Source organism: Symphalangus syndactylus, chromosome 20, assembly GCF_028878055.3.
Source record: "Symphalangus syndactylus isolate Jambi chromosome 20, NHGRI_mSymSyn1-v2.1_pri, whole genome shotgun sequence".
Classification (NCBI taxonomy): Eukaryota; Metazoa; Chordata; class Mammalia; order Primates; family Hylobatidae; genus Symphalangus; species Symphalangus syndactylus.
In genome coordinates this window covers 8,850,241-8,873,852 of record NC_072442.2, presented here as the reverse complement: position 1 = coordinate 8,873,852, position 23,612 = coordinate 8,850,241, and the positions used below count along the sequence as shown (strand labels likewise).

Sequence of the window (23,612 nt, the reverse complement as noted above, 5' to 3'; positions counted from 1 at the left end):
TGCAGGCTGTTTGCTGAATCTGCTGTATGGCATCTCATTTTTATTGTGGTTGTCACACTCTAGCCCCTCAGATCAGGAAGAACACAGGCTTCACCTCTGTGCTCTTAGAAATAGGGTCTCCATTCGGGAGGCCGAGGCAGGAGAATTGCTTCAACCCAGGAGGCAGAGGTTGCAGTGAGCCGAGATTGCGCCACTGCACTCCAGCCTGGTGACAAAGCAAGACTCTGTCTTAAAAAAAAAAAACACAGATGCCGGGCGAGGTGGCTCACGCCTGTAATCCTAGCACTTTGGGAGGCCGAGGCAGGCGGATCACGAGGTCAGGAGATCGAGACCACAGTGAAACCCCATCTCTACTAAAAATACAAAAAGAAATTAGCCAGGCGTGGTGGTGGGCGCTTGTAGTCCCAGCTACTAGGGAGGCTGAGGCTGAGGCAGAAGAATGGCGTAAACCCGGGAGGCGGAGCTTGCAGTGAGCAGAGATCGCGCCACTGCACTCCAGCCTGGGTGACAGAGCGAGACTCCGTCTCAAAAAAAAAAAAAAAAAAAAAAAAAAGAAAAAAAAAAGAACAACAGAGTCTCAGACCCTGCCCTAGACGTAACGAATCAGAATCTGCATTTTAACAAGATTGCCAAAGGATTCATATGCACAGTACAGTCTGACATATGATGCTGTGGTTTACTGTACACTTGTTTGTGTCCATGTCCCCCACCCCTACCAATAAATGGTAAACTCTTTGAGGGTCTAGAATGACTGTAACATACAAGTAAGAAATGCAATTGCTTTGGAACCTGAAGGAATGAATGAATGGAGAAAGCTGAAGTCCACAGGCAATCGTTGTCCTTCTTTCCCTTCATTCTGTTATTAGTCTCTCCCAAAGCTTAGTTTCCTATTTGCTGGCTAATCCATTAAGGAAGGAGAGGGCTTACTCTACCTAAGACTTTCTTTGTTAATTAAGATAAAGAGAAAGACAGAAACTTGGAGGAGACTTCAGATCATCCCAAATTGTTTAATGGAGAAAAACTGCCAATTTTATGCTCCTGGATCTGTCTCTCAGGAGAACTTGCCTGCATCCTTCTCCTTCACATTTTTCTCTCGACTGCATTAAACCATTCCTATGGCCCTGTCTTAGATGTTCACCTGTCTTAGAAGCAACTGAGTTATTAATAACTTTCATAGTTCCTGATTTTTACCTGAAATCCCTGGACCAGCAAGGCCAAGTTAACGACCACATACACATGCTGGAGGGCTGCGTATTCGTCATCTGAGTTCCCCACGTGGACTGAGGGATTTTCAGTTATAGCCTGAAGCAACAGAAGCAAAATATTTTTTAAACAGCTTTGCTTTTCCGAATAAATAAATCAGTTATTCAGGCTCAGCCTTTCATCCTTTATTGTTCTATAAACATATATACATATATATTTTTAATTATTCTAATCTTAATAGTATAAAAGTAACCATTTTAAAGTGAACAACTTAATGACACTTAGCACAGTCATAATGTTATGCAACCACATTTATCTAGTTCCAAAACACTTTCACCCTTCCAAAAGGAAACCCCATTATCTATTAAAGTCACTCCCATTTCTCCCTTCCCCCAGCTTCTGGCAATCTCTCTCTATGGATTTACCTGTTCTAGATTTTACATATTATTATACAGTATGTGAGGTTTTGGTCTGCTTTCTTTCACATAGCATGTTTCGAAGGTTCATCCACATTGTAGCATGTATTGTCATTTCTTCCTTTTCATGGCAGGATAATATTCCATTTTGTGGGTATACCACAAATTGTCCATTCATTCATTGATGGACATTTGGGTTGTTTCTACCTTTTGGTATTGTGAATAGTGCTGCTGTGAACATGGGTGTACAGTTTTCAGTTTGGGTACCTATTTTCAGTTGGCAGCTGGTGGGGCGGTGTATACCTAGGAGTGGCATTACTGGGTTATATGGTAATTGTATGTTTAACTTTTTGAGGTACCAAATTGTTTTGAGCACTTACCCTGTACCAAGCACTGAGTTGAAGAGTTCACAAAGTAGTTCACTTGGATGACAAACATCTAGAGCCAAGAGGAGACAGAGGGCCAAAGTAGTTCAAAAAGTCTTTAGGAATTTACGACAGTTCTCTCTCTCTCTTCTCCACCCTGCCTCCCTCTTTTTATGTACGTATTTGGTTTTTTTAATTATCAGCAATGATTAATAACAGCAGTAACCACTTCTATTAGTTCATTCTCGCATTGCCATAAAGAAATGCCTGAGACTGGGTACCTTATAAGAAAAGAGGTTTCATTGGCTCATGGTTCTGCAGGCTGTACAGGAAGCATGGCAGCATCTGCTTCTGGGGGCGCCTCAGGAAACTTACAATGATGGTAGGAGCAGGTGTCTTCATATGGCTGGGGCAGGAGGAAGAGCACAAGGGAGAAGGTACTACACACTTTTAAACAACCACATCTCATGATAACTCACTCACTATCACGAGAACAGCCCCCGGTGGATAGTGCTAAACCATTCATGAGAACTCCGTCCACATGATCCAGTTAACCTCCCACCAGGCCTCACCTCCAACGTTGAGTATTACAATTGAACATGAGATTTGGGTGGGGACACAGACCCAAACCATATCACCACCATTTATTGAACAAATATTATTCCACATAGGAGATATTATTAACCCATTTTGCAGGCTCAAGTAGCAGAATCAGAATTCGAACCCCAGTCTGTGTGACAACAAAATGTATGCTCTTGCAACACACTACTAGATTACCACTTCTGACAGCAGAAAAAGGAAAGGCTTAAAACAAACACCAGATATCAAATCGAGGCTGCTCTTGGCTGTCAGGCAGCCACGGAGGGCTACTCTGTGGCAAACCCATCATCACACTTGCAGGCTGGCCTGGGTGGTAAAGAAGAGCACAGTCTCAGGATTACTAAGATGACCCTCGATTATTTCTGCTGTGACAAGTTAAGAGCCCCCGACATGACATGGAACCGAGGTGACTCTGCCTGGAATGGTAGGGTTTTGCAGTTGTAAGTGAAGTGGGTGCACATAACCTGCTAAAAGCGGGGACTGTTGCATATGATTCACTGTATTTAAGTTAGAGAAGACTAAAGGCTATCTCTAAAGCAGTATCTGTCGCTCACTTTGCAGCCAATAGGGTTTCTGATGTAAGAGCAACAAGGATAACACTGCACCTATGTCTATCTCAGGGCTTCTCAGTCTTGAGTAGTCATCAGAAACACCTAGAGGGCTTCTTAAAAACAGATTCCTGGGCCTCACCCCCAGACATGCTGGTGCAGGTATGGGTGGGGCCCCAGATTCTGCATGTCTAATATGCTCTCAGGTGATGCCTGTGCTGATGGTGCCACTCACCGCAGACACTCAGAGTGGAGTAGAGGAGTAAGAGCAAGTGAGCAAGAGGACAACTGTGACAGATTCCCAAAGATGACTTGAACTACTTTGGCCCTCTGGTCTCCTCCTGGCTCTGGATGTTCACCCTCCAAGTACACTATCTCGTGAACTCTTCAACTCAGGGCCTGGCACACATAAGTGCTCAACTTTAAAATATAGGAAAACAATTTGGTGGTTCCTCAAAAAGTTGAACATAAAAGTACAGAGCCCAGCAATGCCGGTCACAGGTATATACCCAAAATAACTGAAAACAGGTACTCAAACTAAAACTTGTACACGCATGTTCACAGACTCCACTTAAGTAGCACTAGCCAATCTTATTTGTGCCAAGACTCCCAATAATGAGCCATTGCTGACTTACCATTAATACTTAGGACCTTACAAGCATCACGGTGCTTCATGTCCCTACAAGATACGTGTAGATCCTTCTCAAAAGCAGAGTGTTCCGATGGGAGTGTCTCTCACATGCAAATGTCTTGCATGTGTCAAGAGAAAATGTTATTAGTTTGGTACAAAAGTAATTGCGGTTCTTGTTCTTAAAACTTAAAACTAACAGCAAAACCACAAGTACTTCTGCAGCAACCTAAGAGAACCACTGATTCAGATAATTGGGAGTTGTTGTGTGTGTGTTTTTTTTTTTTTTTTTTTTTTTGAGACGCAGCTTCGCTCTTTCGCCCAGGCTGGAGTACAGTGGCTCAATCTCGGCTCACTGCAATCTCTGCCCCCAGGGTTCAAGCAATTGTCCTGCCTCAGCCTCCTGAGTAGCTGGGATTACAGGTGCCTGCTGCCATACCTGGCTAATTTTTTTTTTTTTTTTTTTTTTTTTTTTTTTTTTTTTTTGAGATGGAGTCTTACGCTGTCACCCAGGCTGGAGTGCAGTGGTGCGATCTCAGCTCACTGCAACCTCTGCCTCCTGGGTTCAAGCGATTCGCCCCTGAGTAGCTGGGACTACAGTCACCTGCCACCATGTCCAGCTAATTTTTGTATTTTTAGTAGAGACGGGGTTTTGCCATATTGGCCAGGCTGGTCTCAAACTCCTGACCTCAGGTGATCCACCTGCCTTGGCCTCCTAAAGTGCTAGGATTATAGGCATGAGCCGCCATGCCCGGCTGAGAACTGGGAATTTTAAAGGGCACGGATCCCATTCACATTACTCAGGCCATACAGAATAATGACAATTATGCTAATTACTCCTCCAAACCTCATGGGAGTTTGGGGGACTATGCATTTCCCTCCTCCAGCTGCCTCCGTGGGCAGCATCCTCTGCAAAACTACACTTTCTTGCCTCCTTGCCTCTTCAGAACTTATCTCTCACAAAGGAGCGCACAGCCTCCTGGAGATGGTTATGTTTGTTTAAGGCAACTGGGGGCAACAGGCTGTATGCTGAAGATGAAATGGGAGCCATGTTAATTTCGTGTTAATGACAGCAGAGCAATTTTCTTACAGGAAATAACTAGTTACCTTAATCATTTAAAGTAGTTATTAGCAGCAGCCTAAAAGGGATGGCTATGCTTATCACAATACACGCACAAAGGAAATGAAGACATGAATAACAGGACCTTAAACAGACTTCTGGCATCTTCCTTCTGGGTGGTATTAAATGGTATTAATCTTTTTAACTGACTTCAATCCTGAGTCCACAGCCATGTGATAAAATGTTAAGTGAACTGCTGGAAATAGAGGTGGTCCCCCTGGATTTATTGTGCCAATTTACCAGCAGCGGAAGAGCACACCACTGCTGTGAGAAAAGCCATAGAAAAGAAAGAATGACAGGTAGATGTATGGATTAATTAATATAATGCAGATAATAGCATCTTTTCCAATATTAATACTTCTTCAGAGGCTGTTCTATATATGTCTCTGGGAAAGAAAAAAGCTAGAATATATTGTTTGCTATTTCATCCCATCCCCCTTGCAAGATAGCAATCAGAGTTAAGAAATGAATAAAATTCAGACAACTTTATCCAGACCACAGCCACACAATAATAAAGAAAAAGTAACCACACAAGAAGGATAAAGTGCTTGTTCAAGGGTTTTACAGTTAAGACATGTCAAGTAATTTTTTTTCCTAACTAAGAGGACTATTTTTCTTCCCTGCAGTGGTTGTGCTCGTGAAAGGAATCAGCTGGATCCATTCAGAAAAATCATCTATATCAACAAAGTATATTTAGTGCTTATGTGTCAGGAGCTGTGCTAGGTCCTGGGGAAATAATTTCTATAAACCACTGTCTGCCCCTCAAGCAGCTCTCATTTTACCTGGGAGATGCACTGTACACAAATCATTGCAATATGGAGCAGTAGAGGCCTTAATAGAGGTATGTTGTGGGCATGGTGGTGGCAGAGAGGCATGCATGAGCATCTCTACCTGGAGGGTGAAGCCGAGCAGGGTTTTGAAGGATGAGGAAGAGTTTTCCAGATGAACTTGGAGGGAAAGACATTCTAGGAGGAGGGGAAGGTGTGTTTACAGATACGGATGTGCAAACAGCCAGGTCCATGCAGTGGCTTGGCATGGCCGGCTTATGTGGGCAGGGCAGGGAGGTGAACGGTGAAGCTGGAGGTCATGGTGGGCCTTTCAGGCTGGATAAAAAAGCCTGGACGTTTCCCAGAGGAAACTAAGGTGCCACTGAAGGATTTCCTTTGCAGGGAAGTGAAACGTTTAGACCTAGAGCCATCACAATGGCTATGGAGAGACTGGCTTCGAGAGACATAAGGTTGGAAGCAGCAAGACCAGTTAGGAAGTGATGCAATAATAAGGTGAGATTACTTGAGGCCCTGATCTGAAGCAGTAGCACTTGGCATAAAGAGGACAGCAATAGTTGCAAGAACCATGAAGCGTATTACAAAAATTCACAGAACTTCGTGACTAATGAGCTCTCATGAATAAGGAAGACAAAAGAGTCTCCGTAGGCGCCCAAGTCTATAAATGTAGCACTGGGAGGATGATGGCCATGTAGGGGACGAAGGAAGAGGAGGAGGAGATTTGGAGTGGAGTTCGGGGTGGCAGGGTAATGAGTTTGACTTGGAATAGGCTATTTGAAGTACAGAATTCCCACTGAGTGCTCATAATTCCTTCTTGCACAGACACAATGATTCACTATAACCAGCTGAGGTAGCTGCATGAATTGCCTGGGGCCATCCCTTGTCTCTACCATCTGGGACATCAAGGTTCCTGCTTACCAAATGCCAAAGGAGAATGAACACAAGAGAGGATCCAGGGCTGGCTGGGGCTAGGGGGTTCATTTTCTCATCACTGCTCAACCCAGCTCTGAATTCATGGACCAAGAAAGCAAAGAATGGCCCTTTCCTGAAACCATCCAGTGTGATAGGCATTAAGGCCACAAGACTGTTCAACTCAGAAAGACCAACAAGAGAGGTGTGTGTTTTGTCTCAGCCAAGACAGAGTCAAGAATATCCGTTTCTTGGGCGTGCCTTGGAATAAACTAAGTTGGTGGAGTTCTTCCAAGTCTCCCCTCCTGCAAAGCCACTGGAACTCCCTCCCCACTAGAAAGCAGCCAGAGTTCAGGGAACTCATTTTAACTATTCCGGGAGAAGACTGGGACTGGCAGGGTGAGGGATCTGGGCTGGTAGAATTCATTTATGTTCAATTCAGCTCCCCTGGGCAAATAGCTCTGGCATGGGAATCAAGAAATGAGCTTTTTCTGAATTTCTGAAGCCCTTTCTGAGACACTGGAGAGGACTCTGAAAATAACGCAGGCTATCTGGAGTTCACTTTCATTCTGGCTTCTGGTTAAGAGCCAGGATCTGATATTGGGCTCCTGGGGTCCAAATTCTAGCTCTTCAACTTATTAGAAAAGTGAGATATTGGGTAAACTACTTAACCTCTAAGTTTTGGTCCCCCGGCCCCCACCACTCTGCAAAATAGGGGTGATGAAAATGTTATTACCTAACCCCATAAGGTATTCATTGGGAGGCTCAAATAAGATAATGCTTATAAAACACCAAGTACAATGCCTTGATGTGGTACCCAATAAATGTTAGCTGCATTACTGTACTCACTTAGGGCAACTGATCCCAACCCAGGTGATAGTTACTCATTTGCAAAACAGTGACTAAAACCATGGGCTGCTAGGGAACTTTATAGCGCTGGCATGCTGTGATCCTGTATGCACTGGGTATTGAGCCATCATCGTGGTGGTGGTAGCAGCAGTAGTACTGTTTGTGTGTGACAGTCTGTGTGTATTTTGGGGAAGAGGTAATAAGAAATGTGGGAATATGGGTGGACTTAAGAATCCTGAATGCCTATTGCATATCTGGTAGATACCAGGTGTTTTACATGCACTAACTTATGTAATTCTTACAACAACTGGGGAAATAAACAGTATTATCTCTACCCTAAAGATGACGTTCAGACAGGTTAACTCAATGCCCTAAGTCACAGTTATGAAGTGGCAAGGCTAGGGTTAGATTTCTAACTCCTCTTACTACTTACAGGCTATGGAGGAACTGCTACAAGCACAGAAGCTATCATTGAAAGCACAGTCAAGTCCATATTTTAATGTTACAAGATTTCAAAAGGAGGAAGACAGCAAATTCATACAGGAAAATCCAGAAGGCCAGCATGGAGGAGATAGCAATTTAGGAGGGGCATTCCACTAACAGAAATTACAGCCAAAACAATGGCCATTCCTGGTAGAGACAAACCACGTGGATAAAGACCCAAATGTGGCCGGGCACAGTGGCCCACACCTGCACAGCCCTGGTTCCCACCTGTGCCTCTCTCTCCACCCCTCCCCACAAGCAGAGGGAGCCGGCTCTAGCTTCAGCCAGCCCAGAGAGGGGCTCCCACAGTGCAGTGGCAGGCTGAAGGGCTCCTCAAGCGTGGCCAGAGTGGACACAGAGGCCGAGGAGGACCCGAGAACAAGCAAGGGTTGCTAGCACATTGTCACCTCTCAATATCAGGAGGGTACACCAGACAAAAGCAGCAGCTTGACCAAGTCTACAGATTGAAATTAGACTGTGTTTGGGAATCAGAGGCCTGGATTTAAGTCTAGATCTGTTGATAAACAACTGAGTGACTTTGGGTCCTCAGCTCCTCCTGTCTGAAAGACAGTTTCAAAGCATCCTGGCCTAATTCACAGAAGGGCTATTGTTTGGGTTCAGAAAGGCAGTGGGCAGGAAGATGCATTATAATTTATAAAGCTCTGCCTGCAAGAGCTGGGTTTCTCTCGCGCGCTGGACTGAGAAATGCTTGAGGCCAAGACTGAGTCTCTTCTTGAAATCGTCCCTCACTGGTACAGTAGCTGGCATGGCATGCATGCCACTGCTCTGTGGATGGGAACCACACTGTACCCACTCACCCTTGGGAATGCCTCAGACTCTGGCTACCCAAGGGATGAAGATCTTCCCCTCTAGCTGACCCAGTTCTACTGGAAACAGCCTTTGCCCTGGCAAAAGACAGAGGCCCCAGAGGGAGCCATGGTATTTGGGGGTAGACCCTTTGCTGAATGGTTGGGCCTGGATTACAAGGATAGGGAGGGAAGAATGAAAAATGGAATCTGCCCCAGAGAGATTGGGATCACTGGTTTCCAAGTAAAGCCACAGTGCTCTCACATACACACAGATACACTTGGAATGGATATTGAAGTCTTAATATAGACTGCCCACACGCCTGTTCCCAAGTGCTGTCAGCAAAATGCTGTCTCTGTTTCCCTCCCAGAGCATATTTTGGAAGCTTAGGACAAGGGTCCCATCTGGACTTCCCTGCAGTACAGTGATTGTAATTTGGCTTTCCCTCCTTCTGTCTCCTTTCCCCACTGTCACCCCCAACTCACCTTTCAGTCACAGGACCAAAGATCCTTCTGTAAAACAAAATCCACTAGGAGAGAAAATAACCAGCTGCATCCTGCACAGAAGTGACACTGAATGACCACACAGGGTGCAGCAGGAAGGATGTTCTAACCCAAGGTTGTTTTTTTTTTTGCTTGCTCAGCAGAAATGTGTAGCACAAGAACCTATCAATCATTCTTCCAGTTTACAGATAAGGAAACTGACTTTCCTAGCCACAGCCCTCCATCTGGGCAGTACACACACATCTATACCACAAGGGCCGTTTTAAAATGGGTAGGAGGTATTTGGGATTGAAGTCATGATGGAAGTACTGCAAGCAGTTAGTGGGAGTGGTGCAAAGGTTGTAAAGGCCCTGCAAGCAAGGGGCAATCACACACAATGAAGACTTGTTCAGACCCCACTGTCCACGGACCTCTAGCAACACTGTCTGGGGAGCAGGGGGAGAGCTGGATTCTGAGATTTAACTTGGCCCAAAAGCCCTTCCATCAGAAATCACAATTCCTTCTTCAATGTGGTGTGTTCCTGTGGCTCCCTCCCTCCTATGTGGCATGTAAGAGCCCGTAAAACAGATCTCATTGTCCTCTGGCATTTGGCTTCATTTCAAATTGCAGCAACGGGCTGGAATCAATGTGAGTATCCCTGGATTGTTCAAATTAGTTCCTGAATCATTGCTTTTATACTTTTCCACATAAATGGGGTACTTCCTTGGTGTTTGGTTTTTCTTGCCATTTATTTTCCAATAATTGGATGAAATGTGTCTTGTTTCTTGGAATAAGCTAATACTTTCCCGTGCTCGCCAGAAGTTGTTTTGTGCTCATTACTCATCTTTTATAATCTTCTTGGATGTTTTTCTCAGTTTTTCAGAAGCCTGTGTTGGGACTTCCTATTCCCTGCAATCTGAATTGATACATCATTTTCTTATTTGCTTTTTTATTTAAAAAAATCACTAATTTGTGGTGCCTTGTATAGTTAAAATACTAATACTCAGACAGATATTCAAATTACTTTTTACTTGTCAAGTACTGGCACATGAGAGAGGTTATTAAATTTGGGTAATTTGATTCCAGGGTTAGGAATACCTGGCTCACCAAGAACCTAGGCAGGCTCTGGAAGGGCAGGAATAGGGGAAAGTTGGCAGGCAGTTAGTAATGTGATTTCTGGAAGAATCAGACACCACATTGAGAAAAGGCGCTATAGTAAAGGGTCACTTCCCTCTAGAGTTTTCAATCGAGTGTCAGAAACAAAGCTGCTGTCATCAACATTCCCTACCCCTGCACGTACAACCCCCTTTCTCCATCTTCAAACTTTGGATGACTTTCCACTGTTCTGAGGATAAAGGCAATATTCTTACCAGGGTCTCCAAGACTGAAAGTGGTCTGTCCTTACCTTTTTCTCCTGGGTCAGCCTACCTCATTCCCCTTCCCTTCTGGGCTTCAGCCTCTTCCTCTTACACATGGTCGTCCATGATGCTACAAGACACTTGCATATGTGCCTCCTACTGCCTCTAAGATCTTCCCTCTTTTCATCTCCTCATGCCCAGCACAGTGCCTGGCACATGGAAAACACATATGGGTTTGTTGGAAGAATCAATGAGTGAAGGTTTGAGATATTTTGTTTTGTTTGGATTTGGTTTGATTTGACCTAAGCACGATCAAATGAAGAAACCAGAAGTCACAAAGTGGCTGCCAGGAGACCCTGGGACTAAGCTGCACATTCATATTTTTTGGCCGTGGTCTTTGCCTAGCCTTCTTCTCTGCTGAGACAAGCAGCCTGGTCCCATAGCCATCTATTCGTAACCCCAGGCATAAACATGCTGCCTACTGAAACTTTGGTTTGAATACTTGGTTTCAATTCTACATACAGTCACATACCACCTAACAACATTTCCTTCAATGACAGGCTGCCTATGTGACAGTGGTCCCCTAAGACTACAATATCATATTTTGATTGAGGCTTTTCTACATTTAGATACACAAATACCACTGTGTGCAATACAATTGCCTACGGTATTCAGTACGGTAACATGCTGTGCAGGTTTGTAGCCTAGGAGCAATAGGCTATACCATATACCATCTAGGTTTATATAAGTACACTCTATGATGTTCACACAATGACAAAATCACCTAATAATGCATTTCTCAGAATGCATCCTGGTTTTTAAGCAACGTGTGACTGTAACTTCATTGACTTTGATGGAAACTCAAGAGGCAACATCCTATATTTCCCATCAGTGTTTTAGAAGAATGACAAAACCCTGTCCTTAAAATCTGCATGTTTTCCAGATAAAGACCCTGAGGTCTAAAAGGGGGCAGTGACTCACTGAGCACACCTACCTACTGAGTGGCAGAGCTGTCATTCAAACTCAGCCCCTTTGACTCCCAGCCCTGTGCTCTTTCCCCCCCAGTCAATCCACTGCAGGTTTAATGGCTTTGAAATAAACCAGTGTGTGTTTCTGCTTATTAAGTGTCATACTTTATGCAATTAATGTGTACAAAACCAAGCCTAGTTTTGTGAACATTTTATCCAAATTGCTGTGCAGCTTCATTTATGAGAGGAGAGAAAACCGTCCTCTCTTATCTAATAGATGTTATGTGTCTATTTTCCATGAATATATCTGTTAGGACAGTAGCCACCTAAAGTGACTCTTCTGAATTAACCCTGAGTGAATAAGAGGGCTTTGGCAAGCAGTGTGTGAGGCTTCAGTCTTTCCTTCCTCCAGGATGGGGACTAACTGTGAAGTGAGCTAGAAAAGTCTTCTCAGTCAACCCCTTGGTGTGCATCTACTGCAGGTACTGAGAGTCATTGCCCCTGGATATTTGACAAATCACATTCCTCTTCAATGTAGTTATATCTATACCAGTGAAGCTATAAACCTTTATGAATAAATGTAAGAGGATAAAACCTTGCATTGTGGTCTCCTGAAATATCATTCAATCACATTGCCCTCTGGACACCACATTGCTGAAGCTTTCAGAGCCTTTCTCAGCATCACAGAGACATGCTTTGGCCTCAACTGTCTCATGATCATCTAGAAGCTGTCTTCCTTGTTCACTCCAGTGCTCAGACCTCAGGCAAAAGACATCCCAGGCATCAGGTTGAAGCATTAGATTCTATTTTTTTTTTGTATAGTTCATCCATTTAAGTGAGAAGTAATTCCACTAAAATGGATGTTAATTTGGTTAGCTATATCTAAATATAGGTAGTCCATATTGAGATGTTCATGGCCCTTTTTTTCTACTTCATTCGACTGATGTGCTAGATCACATTGGAAGATTTCTCCAGCATTGATTTACCCTTAATTCCTGATACAAGCCCTACTTGATTGTAATAAATTATTTGTAATGCTGTTTTCCACTGGCTAGTATTAATTTTGGCTTTTTGCATATATGATCGCAAAAGACATTGGCCTATTTTCCCCTCAAATATCTGCTAGAATATACTTGTAAACCTATCTAAACCAATGCTTTTTTGTGGGTAGAAGATGACCAAAAATAATTCTTGCCTTAACTCAAATGAACTACATAACATTAAATCTCTACAATAATTAAAACCAAGCAAGCCTTTATTAATACTATTTATGTGGGATCTGGAATGACTTAATAAATATTTAACAAAAATGCCCTACACATACCAGTACAGTGGTTCTCATGGGACAAACTCTTCCACAGAAATAGCAACAATCCTAAAAGAGAAAAGGTATATAGTATGAGACATGTTCAGTTTATCTATTTTCATAATACAAGAATACGAGCTACAGAAAGAAAAGATCAGCAAAATCTTCTTGGTAGTCATCTGACAATAAGATAAAGTAAGATACAAACGTGAATAATATATGGACTCTCAAGAAATACAGTCCCAAAGTGTGAATGGCCTGACTTTGTTATCTATGGAACTTAACACGTCACTTCATCATTCTAGGGCCTCTCCCTTCATCGGAGCCCCAGCAGCCAGACGTTTCTAATAATCATTGCAAGTCCCATTTAATGAGGGCTTACTTTGTGCCAGGCACTGCATTTGAAGCCTCCTTTATCCCATGTACACCTGAGCTCATTTACATGTTTTGGCTCATTTAATCAGCACAATTATTTGAGTGGTTATGTTGTCATCACAGTTTTGCCTGTGAAGAAATTGAAGTTCAAAGAGACCAAAAGACCCAGGACTTGGAGCCAGAGCCAAACTCTCCTCATCCATGCCCTGTGTTGGGACGAGTTTGAGGTCGTAGGAGCATGGGGAGGAAATAGGCTTAACTAAAGTCAGCAGAGGTTTCAAAAGGACCTGCAGACTTCAACTTTAATTCTTGGATGGTGGCAGCCACTGCCTACAAGTCACTTCTGGGAGGATCTAGACATTGGTGGAGGCTCATCCCACTCTGGCTTTCAGCAGCTTCTTTAATAAGAAGTGGAAGGATACAGATGCTCTGGGGAAAGGATCATAGAAGAAAAGTTGGCTTCTCGAAACAGCTATTTCAGAATGTTTCAGGAAAAAAAAAAAGCATCACGGAACTTCCCTGATTCTTTATGTGTGTTATCTCATCTGTTTATCTTGTTTACTTATACCCTGCCAAGTTCTTGAAAGACTGTGTCATTGATTATCTTGTCTCACTCTCATGACAATTCTTAGATGCATCCCTATATTACGGGGCTAAGTAGCCCCACGTTACTTGGACAGAGGAGGTATCTGACTAGGCTCAAGGTCTTGCATTTTCCAGCATGATCCTGCACCCAAATATATCAGTCTACGTTTGTGCAAACTCCCATACAACTTGATGAAAAACATGCTTTAAAATCCAAGTTTTGTTATCTTTTGGGGGAAAATAATTACATTTCATTCTGGTTTTCTAGGTTGGTATGATAGCCAGACCACATCTGGGGATCTTCAGTCAATGAAACTATGGAAAGTTCTTTTTATTTTTAGCCATAATTGCATTCCATAGCCTACAATGCAGAAAATCTCGTCACTGGACAGACCCATGATAATTACCAAACCTTAGGGTGAGAATGTGGTGGTTGGTAGCCATCAAACTGTGTTCTTCTCTGCAGACTGTGCGTGCTCTTATGCATAAAGACAAACTTGTTAATGACTTTCTATAAAAAAGTTCTAGCTTATAATTGTTCCAGCAACAGCTGCTGAACTGTGATCTCCCCTCAAATACAGAATACAGAACATCTTCCCTTTTCTCTTTACTTTCTTGTAGAAAGAAAACTATTTGCATACGCTGAAGTGAAATTAATAGTCACTGTCACTTTTTGTCTGTGTGACCTCAGAAGAGGTGCTTAACCTCTCTGTGCCTTAATGTCTTCGCTTCACCTATTTTAGGAACAAATGTGGTAATATGGGTGAGCTCTTTTAGGCTATGGAATATACAGCATTCATCTCTGGACTTCTGGGATCTGGCATAGGGTGGGCATTTGGGACCTATACATTGACGAGAATTCAGCTCATTTGAGTTGAATACGCCTTGAGAAGTTTAAAGGACTGTATAAAGGTGACAATAGTAATCATCCTCATTTAAAGGGAAGGGAGAGCTTAATGCTTAGGTTCTCTCAACATATATTTTCCTCCTATCTGTATAGAACACTTACTGGAAAATATATGCCTGGAAGTTCTTTATTCGTCTCCCAAATTTAAACTGGCAGGGGTCAGCAAACTACAGTCACAGACCAAATCTAGCCTACGCTGTGTTTCTGTAGCTTTACTGGAACCCAGCCACACCCATTCTTTTATATTTTGTCCATGACTGCTTTCATACTATAAAAGCAGAATTGAGTAGTTGTGACAGGTACTATATCGTCAGCATAGATAAAAATATTTACTATCTGAATCTTTACAGGAAAAAGTCTGCTGACCTTCGAATTACAGTATGAGCCATTCAGAATGCATTTCTCTTTAAAAGTTCTCACTTCATTCAGTGTCTGGAACACAGTGGGTGCTCCCCAATAGGTGACACCTTCCTCAAGTTTCCTTGGGAGAACAGACTCAATGTTGGATCCACAAAGGAGACCTGCACATACCTAACCCCTATGTCTGCAGAAGCTGAAGGCTGTATTATCTAGCTTGTATAATAAATATTGCATAACAACAATAGTAGCTAATTATGGAATGCTTACTGCATGCCAGGCCCTGGGCTAAGTGCTCTTTTATATTCGGTTTTATAGAATCATCACACAGTGCTATGAGTATTAATTATGAATTATTATTACTATCCCTGTTATAGATGAGAGACTTGCTCACGTAATGGTACCCAGGGGTGAAACCAGACTTTGCGACCCACACAGCCCAATGTGATACTCAGTGTCTTGGTTCCCATTAGAGATACCCTTTGGAATTCCAGACTGTTCTTTAACCAGTTCAGCCAAGCGTCTCGTTCTCTCTGTCCCTTGGGACATCACACTTCATTGTACAATAGACAGCCTGCATTGCTTCATTCATTCATTTAACAATTATTTCTGCCTTGATACAGTTAATATGTACCAGGTATAGGAGATGTCACAGGGGCCAGTAAGATAGGGCCCTTGCCTGGATGAAGCCTAAAGTCTAGTGAAAGAGGTGAGCATTCATCAGTCACACAACAAATGTCAAGATAAAACTGTGATATGTATTTTGAAAAGTGCAGAGTGCCATGAGAGTGGATCATGGGGATCTCCCTCAACAGGTGACCCTTGAGCTGAGATACAAAGGAGTTCATAAGTAGGAGTCAAACAGTGAAGGGAGGGAAGTTTATTCCCTCCCTTCTCTGTTTAAGGGAAGGGAAGCATAAGAAACAGAATAAGCACATGTTCTAGGAAAGGAGGAAGCCCAGTATATAAGAGAGGCTGAAAGAAAGACACTGAGCAGAGCACAGAAAACAAGGAGGCATGGTTAGAAAAGCCAGGGCCCCAGATGTGCATCTTTTTTTTTTTTTTTTTTTTTTTTTTTTTTTTTTTTTTTTTTGAGACAGAGTCTCGCTCTGTCGCCCGGGCTGGAGTGCAGTGGCGCGATCTCGGCTCACTGCAAGCTCCGCCTCCCGGCTTCACGCCATTCTCCTGCCTCAGCCTCCGAGTAGCTGGGACTACAGGCGCCCGCCACCGCGCCCGGCTAATTTTTTGTATTTTTTAGTAGAGATGGGGTTTCACCGTGGTCTCGATCTCCTGACCTCGTGATCCGCCCGCCTCGGCCTCCCAAAGTGCTGGGATTACAAGCGTGAGCCACCGCGCCCGGCCCAGATGTGCATCTTTATGTTACAGGCAAGGGGAAGCCACTGAGGTGTTTAAGCAGGGGTAAGGTGATAGCATTGTCACTCTGAACGCCATGTGTGGTCTTCTGTTCCAAGGCTGCTCTTTTGCGTTCACAAAAATGGAGCATCATGCTGAGAAAGGTGATCTGAGGTCTGAGAACACAGCCTGTTGCCCTCTTGAGGCATGAGGGGTGAGTGAGCAGCCCCCGGCACACACTAGTGCATCACCTTGCTACCACAAAATGAAAACTCTGAGACCTGTGCAACTGAAGCTGCTCCCAGCTTAACCTATGACAAGTGTGGCTTGTGTCAACTTGGAAGCCTGCTTGCAGCAGGTCTGCTTATTTAACACAGAGGAGTACTTGTCTGTTAGCTTGAAAGCTGGTCACCAAAGGCCAATGGTTTTCAGGCTTCCACTTCAATTAAGTGCATAGGAGAAGCTTTGCCTCTGGTCCTAGGAACATTCTAGGACATAAGTGAAATTCTTCGTTACCCTTAGGATGGAATCAAGACCCCCTACCTTGGCCTGCCAAGCTCTCCATGGTCTTCTCCTGCCTTCCAATACAATTTCTCCTCATATCACCCTCCCTTACTTAGGAGTTGTTCAGTAAACACATGTTGAATGATTGGATCTATGAATGGCTGTATAATCATGGGCAAGACATGGCTCCTCTTTGATCCTCATTTTCTTCATTTTTAAAAGTCATGGGCTGAGAACTAAGACCTTGGTTTCCTCTAAGACCCCTTCCTAAGACTCTATGAGATGCAGAATTGGCATTCATTCAGCAAATGCTTGCCAACATCTCCTCTGAGCCAAATCCCATCACCAGGGATGTGATGATGGATACCCATGCCCTTGAGATGTTTACCCAAAAGTAGACACAGACTCAAAGAGAATAGTTTCAAAATAGCATGTGCTTGAGTATGAACTCAAATAGTCACAGGAACTGGGCACAATCCCGGCTCTGCCTCTATCCCTCAGAGGCTTGATGTCCCCATGACTCAAATGGAAATAATGGCACTAACTCATAGAAGTTTTCAAGAATTAAATGAGTTGTTTCTGCTGGCATCGTCTCTCGCACAAAGAGGTGCTCGAAAAATGTTGGTAATGATCATCAAAAGTGGTGATGCTGACTAACTTTGACAATGATATTCAGCACTCATGTGACTGTACTGGGCGTCTATGGTTTACATCTGTTATGATCACCCAGTACCCATCCCATTTTGGTTGCAAAGTATTTTGAATTTTAATTAGTCAGAGTTCTCCAGACAAACAGAATCAGTAGGCTATATACACAGATATATAAGAGGAGATTTATTGTGGGAATTGGCTCACAATTGTGGAAGCCAAGAAGTCCCACAATATGCAGTCTGCAAACTGGAGAACCAGGAGGTGCTGATGGTGTAATTCCCAATCCCAAACCATAAGGAGAGAGGTGGTCGCTAGTGTAAGTCCCAGAGTCTAAAATCTGAAGACCCAAGAACCAGGAGCTCTGATGTCCAGGGGCAAAAAAAGAGGGATGTCCCAGCTCAAGGAAGAGATGATCCTCCACCTTTTTATTCTATTCATACCTGCAATAGATTGGATGTAGCCCACCCTCGCTGATAAGGCCAGATCTTCTTTACTCAGCCTACTGATTCAAATGCTAATATCTTCTAGAAGCACCTTCACAGGCACATCCAGAAATAATGTTTTTCCTGCTGTCTGGGCATCCCTTTGCCCAGTCAAGTTGCCATATAAAAGTAACCATCACAAACTTGCCTCCTGGATGAGAGCATCATGAGAGCAGACAGGAGCTGCACTTGGTGTTCAGAGACAGTGTTTCATGGAAGGTGTCCTGGAGAAGATAAGACACAAAAAGAATAGTTGCAAAATAGCATGTGCTTGAGTGTGAACTCAAATAGTCATAGGAATTGGGCACAATCCCAGCTGAACTATGACGTAAAGAAGGGTAGGCAAGGCTTCCTTAGTCCCCACTTTGCCCTCCTCTACACCAGAGAGATCTTTAAAAAACGCACATCAGATCAATTGGTTTCTTATTTAACACCTGTGACTTCCTATTGTGTTTGGAATAAAATCAAAGCTCCTCACCATGGTCTACAAAGCCTTGGATGAACTGGTCCCATCTTGAGCCACCTTCATCCTTTCCCAGCCATTCCTAGCCGCTTGTCCCTATCTCAGGCTCTTTGCATTGGCCGTGTTCTCTACAAGTGACATGCGCCTCCCTCTGATCTTCCCATACCTGGCTCCTGGTCATCAGAATTTGGCTCAAATGTTAGCCTACCCAAAGACTTTTCACCAACCATACTGCAGAATGTTGCTCCCACTTCTGCATCCTCATCCCCCATTCTTTCCACTACTGCCTTTCAATCTGTGAGTCAAAATCTTGTTTTGTTTCCTTCAAAGCTATCTTTACCACCATCTGAAACTATCTCTAGGAAGGAGGACAAAGACCTTCTCAGTCTTATTCCAATTGACCTCAGCACATAGTTGGCCCTCAAAGATTTTTTGAACAAACGAATTCCAGGCCCATGTAAAGGATTGAGGTGAGGTGGCCTTTCTGAGATGAGAAGACAAGTCACATCAGATCATGGAGGACTTAGATATAGAGAATGCACTGGATCATGGCACCGGCCATGTGGGAACATCATGACAAGACTGGTAGTATTCTCCCTGGAAGACTTCCTGCCATTTCTCAGTCTTGCATTTCCAGGAAGCTTCTCTAGGAGGATACTTGCCTAAAACTAATTTAAAAAATCAAGATTATAAAATAAATAATTTCCAGGAATCCATGTTTAGCCCTTTCACATGGTAATGCCAACTAAACTAGCAGAAGCCCTCAAGGCATCTCTTTAATGAATATCTTAAATTCTTGAACTTGAACTTGGTGTTTAATCAGCATGTCGTCATTAGCCCCTGAAGACTTTGCTCTCATTGTCCCTGCAGTCTTAGTCAAATCGTGCACTTGCTCAGACAGTTGAACAATTACTTATTGATCATCTGTTTCACATCAGACACTCTGATTGATTACTCTCTGCATAAGCCTTAAACTTGGGGCTCAGTTAAGGTATAGCTTAGGGCCCATCTAAGTTATTCAAAATTCAGACTTTCTATGGTTGAGATTTAAAAGTGTTACCTATAAATTGCAAAAAGAAATCCACAGGCATCACTTTCAGAACCCATCTGCCAATCTGATACTCTGTCCCTAGCAGGATGTGATTTGCACATTGCTGCTCCCCAGGCCCAAAGTCATGGTAGGAAAAGCAGTGAACCCTGCTTTTCTCCAGACCCACCTGGACCCATGCAAGTTGTGAGTGGTTAGTGGGTATTGGGTTGGCATTATTGTGCCTGGCTAGGGCAGAGCAAAGGCAACAGCTGCAGGAACTGTGATCACCACCAACAAAGACCTGGAAGGCAGTAGAAAGGAAGCAGCGCTTTTTCATGGTTAAGCCCTGCTGTGGGTGCATGAACTGGTACAGGTCCCAGGTTACCTTTGATGCCCAAACTGTGTTCTTACAGCTGAGAACAAAAAGCCTGGTGACTGTCAAGCTGTCTCCTGGGTTCTTCTGTTGCTCCTAGATGTTCTGCTGCCTGGGGAATCTCCTGGTGCCTCTTCAGCACACAAACATACACATTCTATAAACTGCAAAGGCCTATAGAGCACATCTCTGCCTTAATAGCCATCATCTGAAATTAAATACCCCCCAGCCCCCACCTCTATTTTCTCCTGGCTCCAATCTGCCCTCTTACAGTCCACGCTGATTATCTCATTCCCCTGCTCAAAGCCTTTCTATTGCTGATATTCCAGGGGTCCTATGATCTGGACTCAGCCTGTTTTCCAACATAGGTGATGCATGTGCTCCTTAACCCACCCAAACTGAAGTGGAGAAGGGGTAAACAGCCAGACAAAACAGGACTCTGCTCACCAGCCAACAGTATCTGCTATAGCAGCACTTCTGAACTTTAGCATGCATCCAAATCACTAGGAATTTGAGAAAACGCAGATCTTGATTCAGGAGACCTGGGATGGGGCTCCCGATTCTGCATTTCTAACAAGCTCCTAGATGCTGTGGCTGCTGCTGGTCCCTAGAGCACACACTGAATAGCCAAGCACTGTGTCATCTTATTAACATCTGACTGGGGGTCAGAAAGAAAATGCTCAAAACTCATATTCAAAATAGCTTTATTTCTAGAATGTATTAACCATAAATTCACCAGTTTTGTAAAGCAAAAGATCAGTTTCATGTGGTTCAACCTAACATAATAGACAGTCCATCAACAACTACTAATAGAAACCAAAGCTCCTGATATCAGAATCCTATAGCCGACCCACCTTGGAACAGTGAGGAGGCATGACTTCAGATCAAAGGTTTACATGTGTTAACTCAAGCTTAAAGCACAGCCTCAGCCCTGTACTTGCCAGCTCCTTTCTTACGGTTCCTGGCTCCCAAAAGAACCCCACCCTGTGAGGCAACCCATGGCCCAGGAGCCTTCTTCCTGCCTTTTTCTGCCTTGCAAGCTGGACAGAAGGATCACTCCAGTGGATTGCCTTTCACGTCCATGCTCTGGTGTTCAGAACATGCTGTAACTTCAAAGCATGTCTGGAAGCACTGGCACATCCCCTGGCGGTTTTGTCGGTCACTTGTATCAGTGGGAAGAACTTAACAGATGGCAGGGTGTGTTTTGTTCTCATTAGAAGCTTACTCAGCACTGGAAGGGAGGTGTGCTGAGTGTGCGAGAACCTCCCGGTGGCTGGTTCTTCCACCACCTGGCAACATTTCTCCACCTGCAGAAAGTCCTGGTTGTGTGGGGGTACAAGCGAGGGGGGATTAAAAGTCCTGCGGAGGCAGAGCAACCCCTGGCCTGCGGTTGCCTTTCTGATGGCAGAGTAGCTACTGTAGAGTCATCCATCTCCACTGGCAAAACTCATAGGTGAAAAAGCAATAAGCAAATGGGATATTTCAAGAACAGCAGTAACATGTTCTGTCTTCATGAGAAGTTCCACTACACCTCAGGAGGCTCAGGATATTCTCAGATTCAAGGTACTGTCCATCTGATTAGGCACTGATGGGATATTAATGTTCATTGATTATGTTCCACTTGTTCTCAAAGTCCAACTTCCCTCTAGCTGGTAAGCTTTTGATGAATACAAGTATCATCCCAAATCAATTAAATCAGAATGCGAGAAGGCACAGACAGGCACAGGTGGGCTTTAAAAGCACCCAGGTGATCTGGATGCACAGTGAAGGTCGCAGACCACTGGGTTAGATATGGTTTCTTTTTCTCAAAGTTCAAGGAAAAGCATCTTTTTTGATCATCACATTTCTCAACTTCTAAAACTTCACCTTTTTTAATGCAATTCAAGATACTGGCAATAATGAGTACTCTTACACTTTCAGAGTCACAAATCACTTCTACATGCACTACCTTATTGGATTCTCATATCAGCCTGTGGAAAATGCTAACACCATTTCAGAAAGATATTTTATAAGAGACAAAAAAATGGAAACAACCCGAAAGCCAGTGAGAAGATGGTTAAATATGTTATGGGTGTTTGTGCAACTGAGAATTCTACAGTTATTTGGAAGACTTGGGGAGATCTATATGCATTGGCTTAGAAAGATAGCTACAAACTACTTTTAAATTTTAAAAAATCAAATTCAGAATCATAATTATTAATCATCCCTTTCTGTTTTTTAACACTTACTGTGGACTAGGGAATTTATAATTTTTTATACCCTATGTGTGTTTGTGTGATTTATAAGCACAAAACAAGTAACCACAAGGATGTACACAAAACTGTTAATAGTTGTATGTATAGCATGGACTAGAATCAGAAAGAGGTGGTGGGGGGGGCATCACATTTTTTACTTCTATATTTTAATTTGTTAAAAAATTATGCTTCTGGCCAGGCACAGTGGCTCACACCTGTAATCCCAGCACTTTGGGAGGCCGAGGTGGGTGGATCAAGAGGTCAGGAGATCGAGACCACCCTGGCTAACATGGTGAAACCCCGTCTCTACTAAAAATACAAAAAATTAGCCTGGCATGGTGACATGCACCTGTAGTCCTAGCTACTTGGGAAGCTGAGGCAGGAGAATCACTTGAACCTGGGAGACAAAGGTTGCAGTGAGCCGAGATCGTGCCACTGCACTCCAGCCTGGGTGACAGAGCGAGACTCCAACTCAAAAAAAAAAAAAATAGGCTTCCCTACTGTTAAGCAAAACTATTTTAAAATCACAGCCCTGACATGAATTTTAAGGAAAGATCATCATATCCATTTTTCAGAGGAAACAATTGATCCCAATGATGTGGGGTAACTTGATCATGTGGCTAAAAATTGCTGGAGCATCGATTTGAACATATATGTATGTTTATACACAATTTTTAAAAATGAATTTAAAAAAAGTAACAGGAAAAAGGCTCAGCAGGTGGACTGATCCTTATTGAATGAGAAGGACATAAAGTCCTATACAACCAGATGACCGGGACAGGCTGGTGCATCAGAAGCCTGAGCCATCAGCTACTACTGCATCTTGCAGGCTGGCCAGTTTCATCCCAGGTCATGGCTGACTCAGGACCTAACAGCTCCCTGTTTGCCCCGAGGCTTCCAGGAAGATTTACTGGCTGCGAGTGGCAGCTGTTGGTGCAGCAAGGATACAACGTCCACCCCTACAGGGCAGTTCCGTTCCTAATAAGGAAAATTCACTCCACACACGCTTTAGGGGAAATGTCCTGAGATGGAGCCGGAGCCAGATGGGCTCTGAGCTTATTCAAAGCATGCTTGTTACCAGAAAACATCTGCAAATATGTATGGGTGTTTTTGTGTGCGTGTACATGCATTTTACACACATACGCACACATATCCCTCAGAAATCCCTTCAATTAAAATTGTCTTCCAAATTGTTCCTCAATATACTTTGCAGTTCACCCTTATGTAGGGGCAAGTGCTATGCCTCATACCTTTTAATGTTGGATTATTGTCCTGATTCTTGTTTTTCCCTCCTGCCAGGTGCAGCTCATCCACTATAACCATGAGCTATACACGAATGTCACGGAAGCTGCAAAGAGTCCAAATGGATTGGTGGTAGTTTCTATATTTATAAAAGTAAGTCTCTTGCATTCCTTCACTCTTCTCACCATCCCCACCTCAATCGGAATACCAATTTACGGTCTCTGTTGGA

General features: G+C 43.5%; 1 protein-coding gene across 1 annotated transcript in view; it reads left to right on the top strand.

Moving 5' to 3' along the window:
• The window catches only part of CA10 (carbonic anhydrase 10), a 525,515-nt gene that overhangs the window by 480,102 nt on the left and 21,801 nt on the right, over window positions 1-23,612 (top strand). Inside the window, exon 5 of the mRNA XM_055258217.2 lies at window positions 23,441-23,536. Coding sequence (XP_055114192.1) covers window positions 23,441-23,536 — 96 coding nt within the window. The remainder of the gene's footprint in view (window positions 1-23,440; window positions 23,537-23,612) is intronic.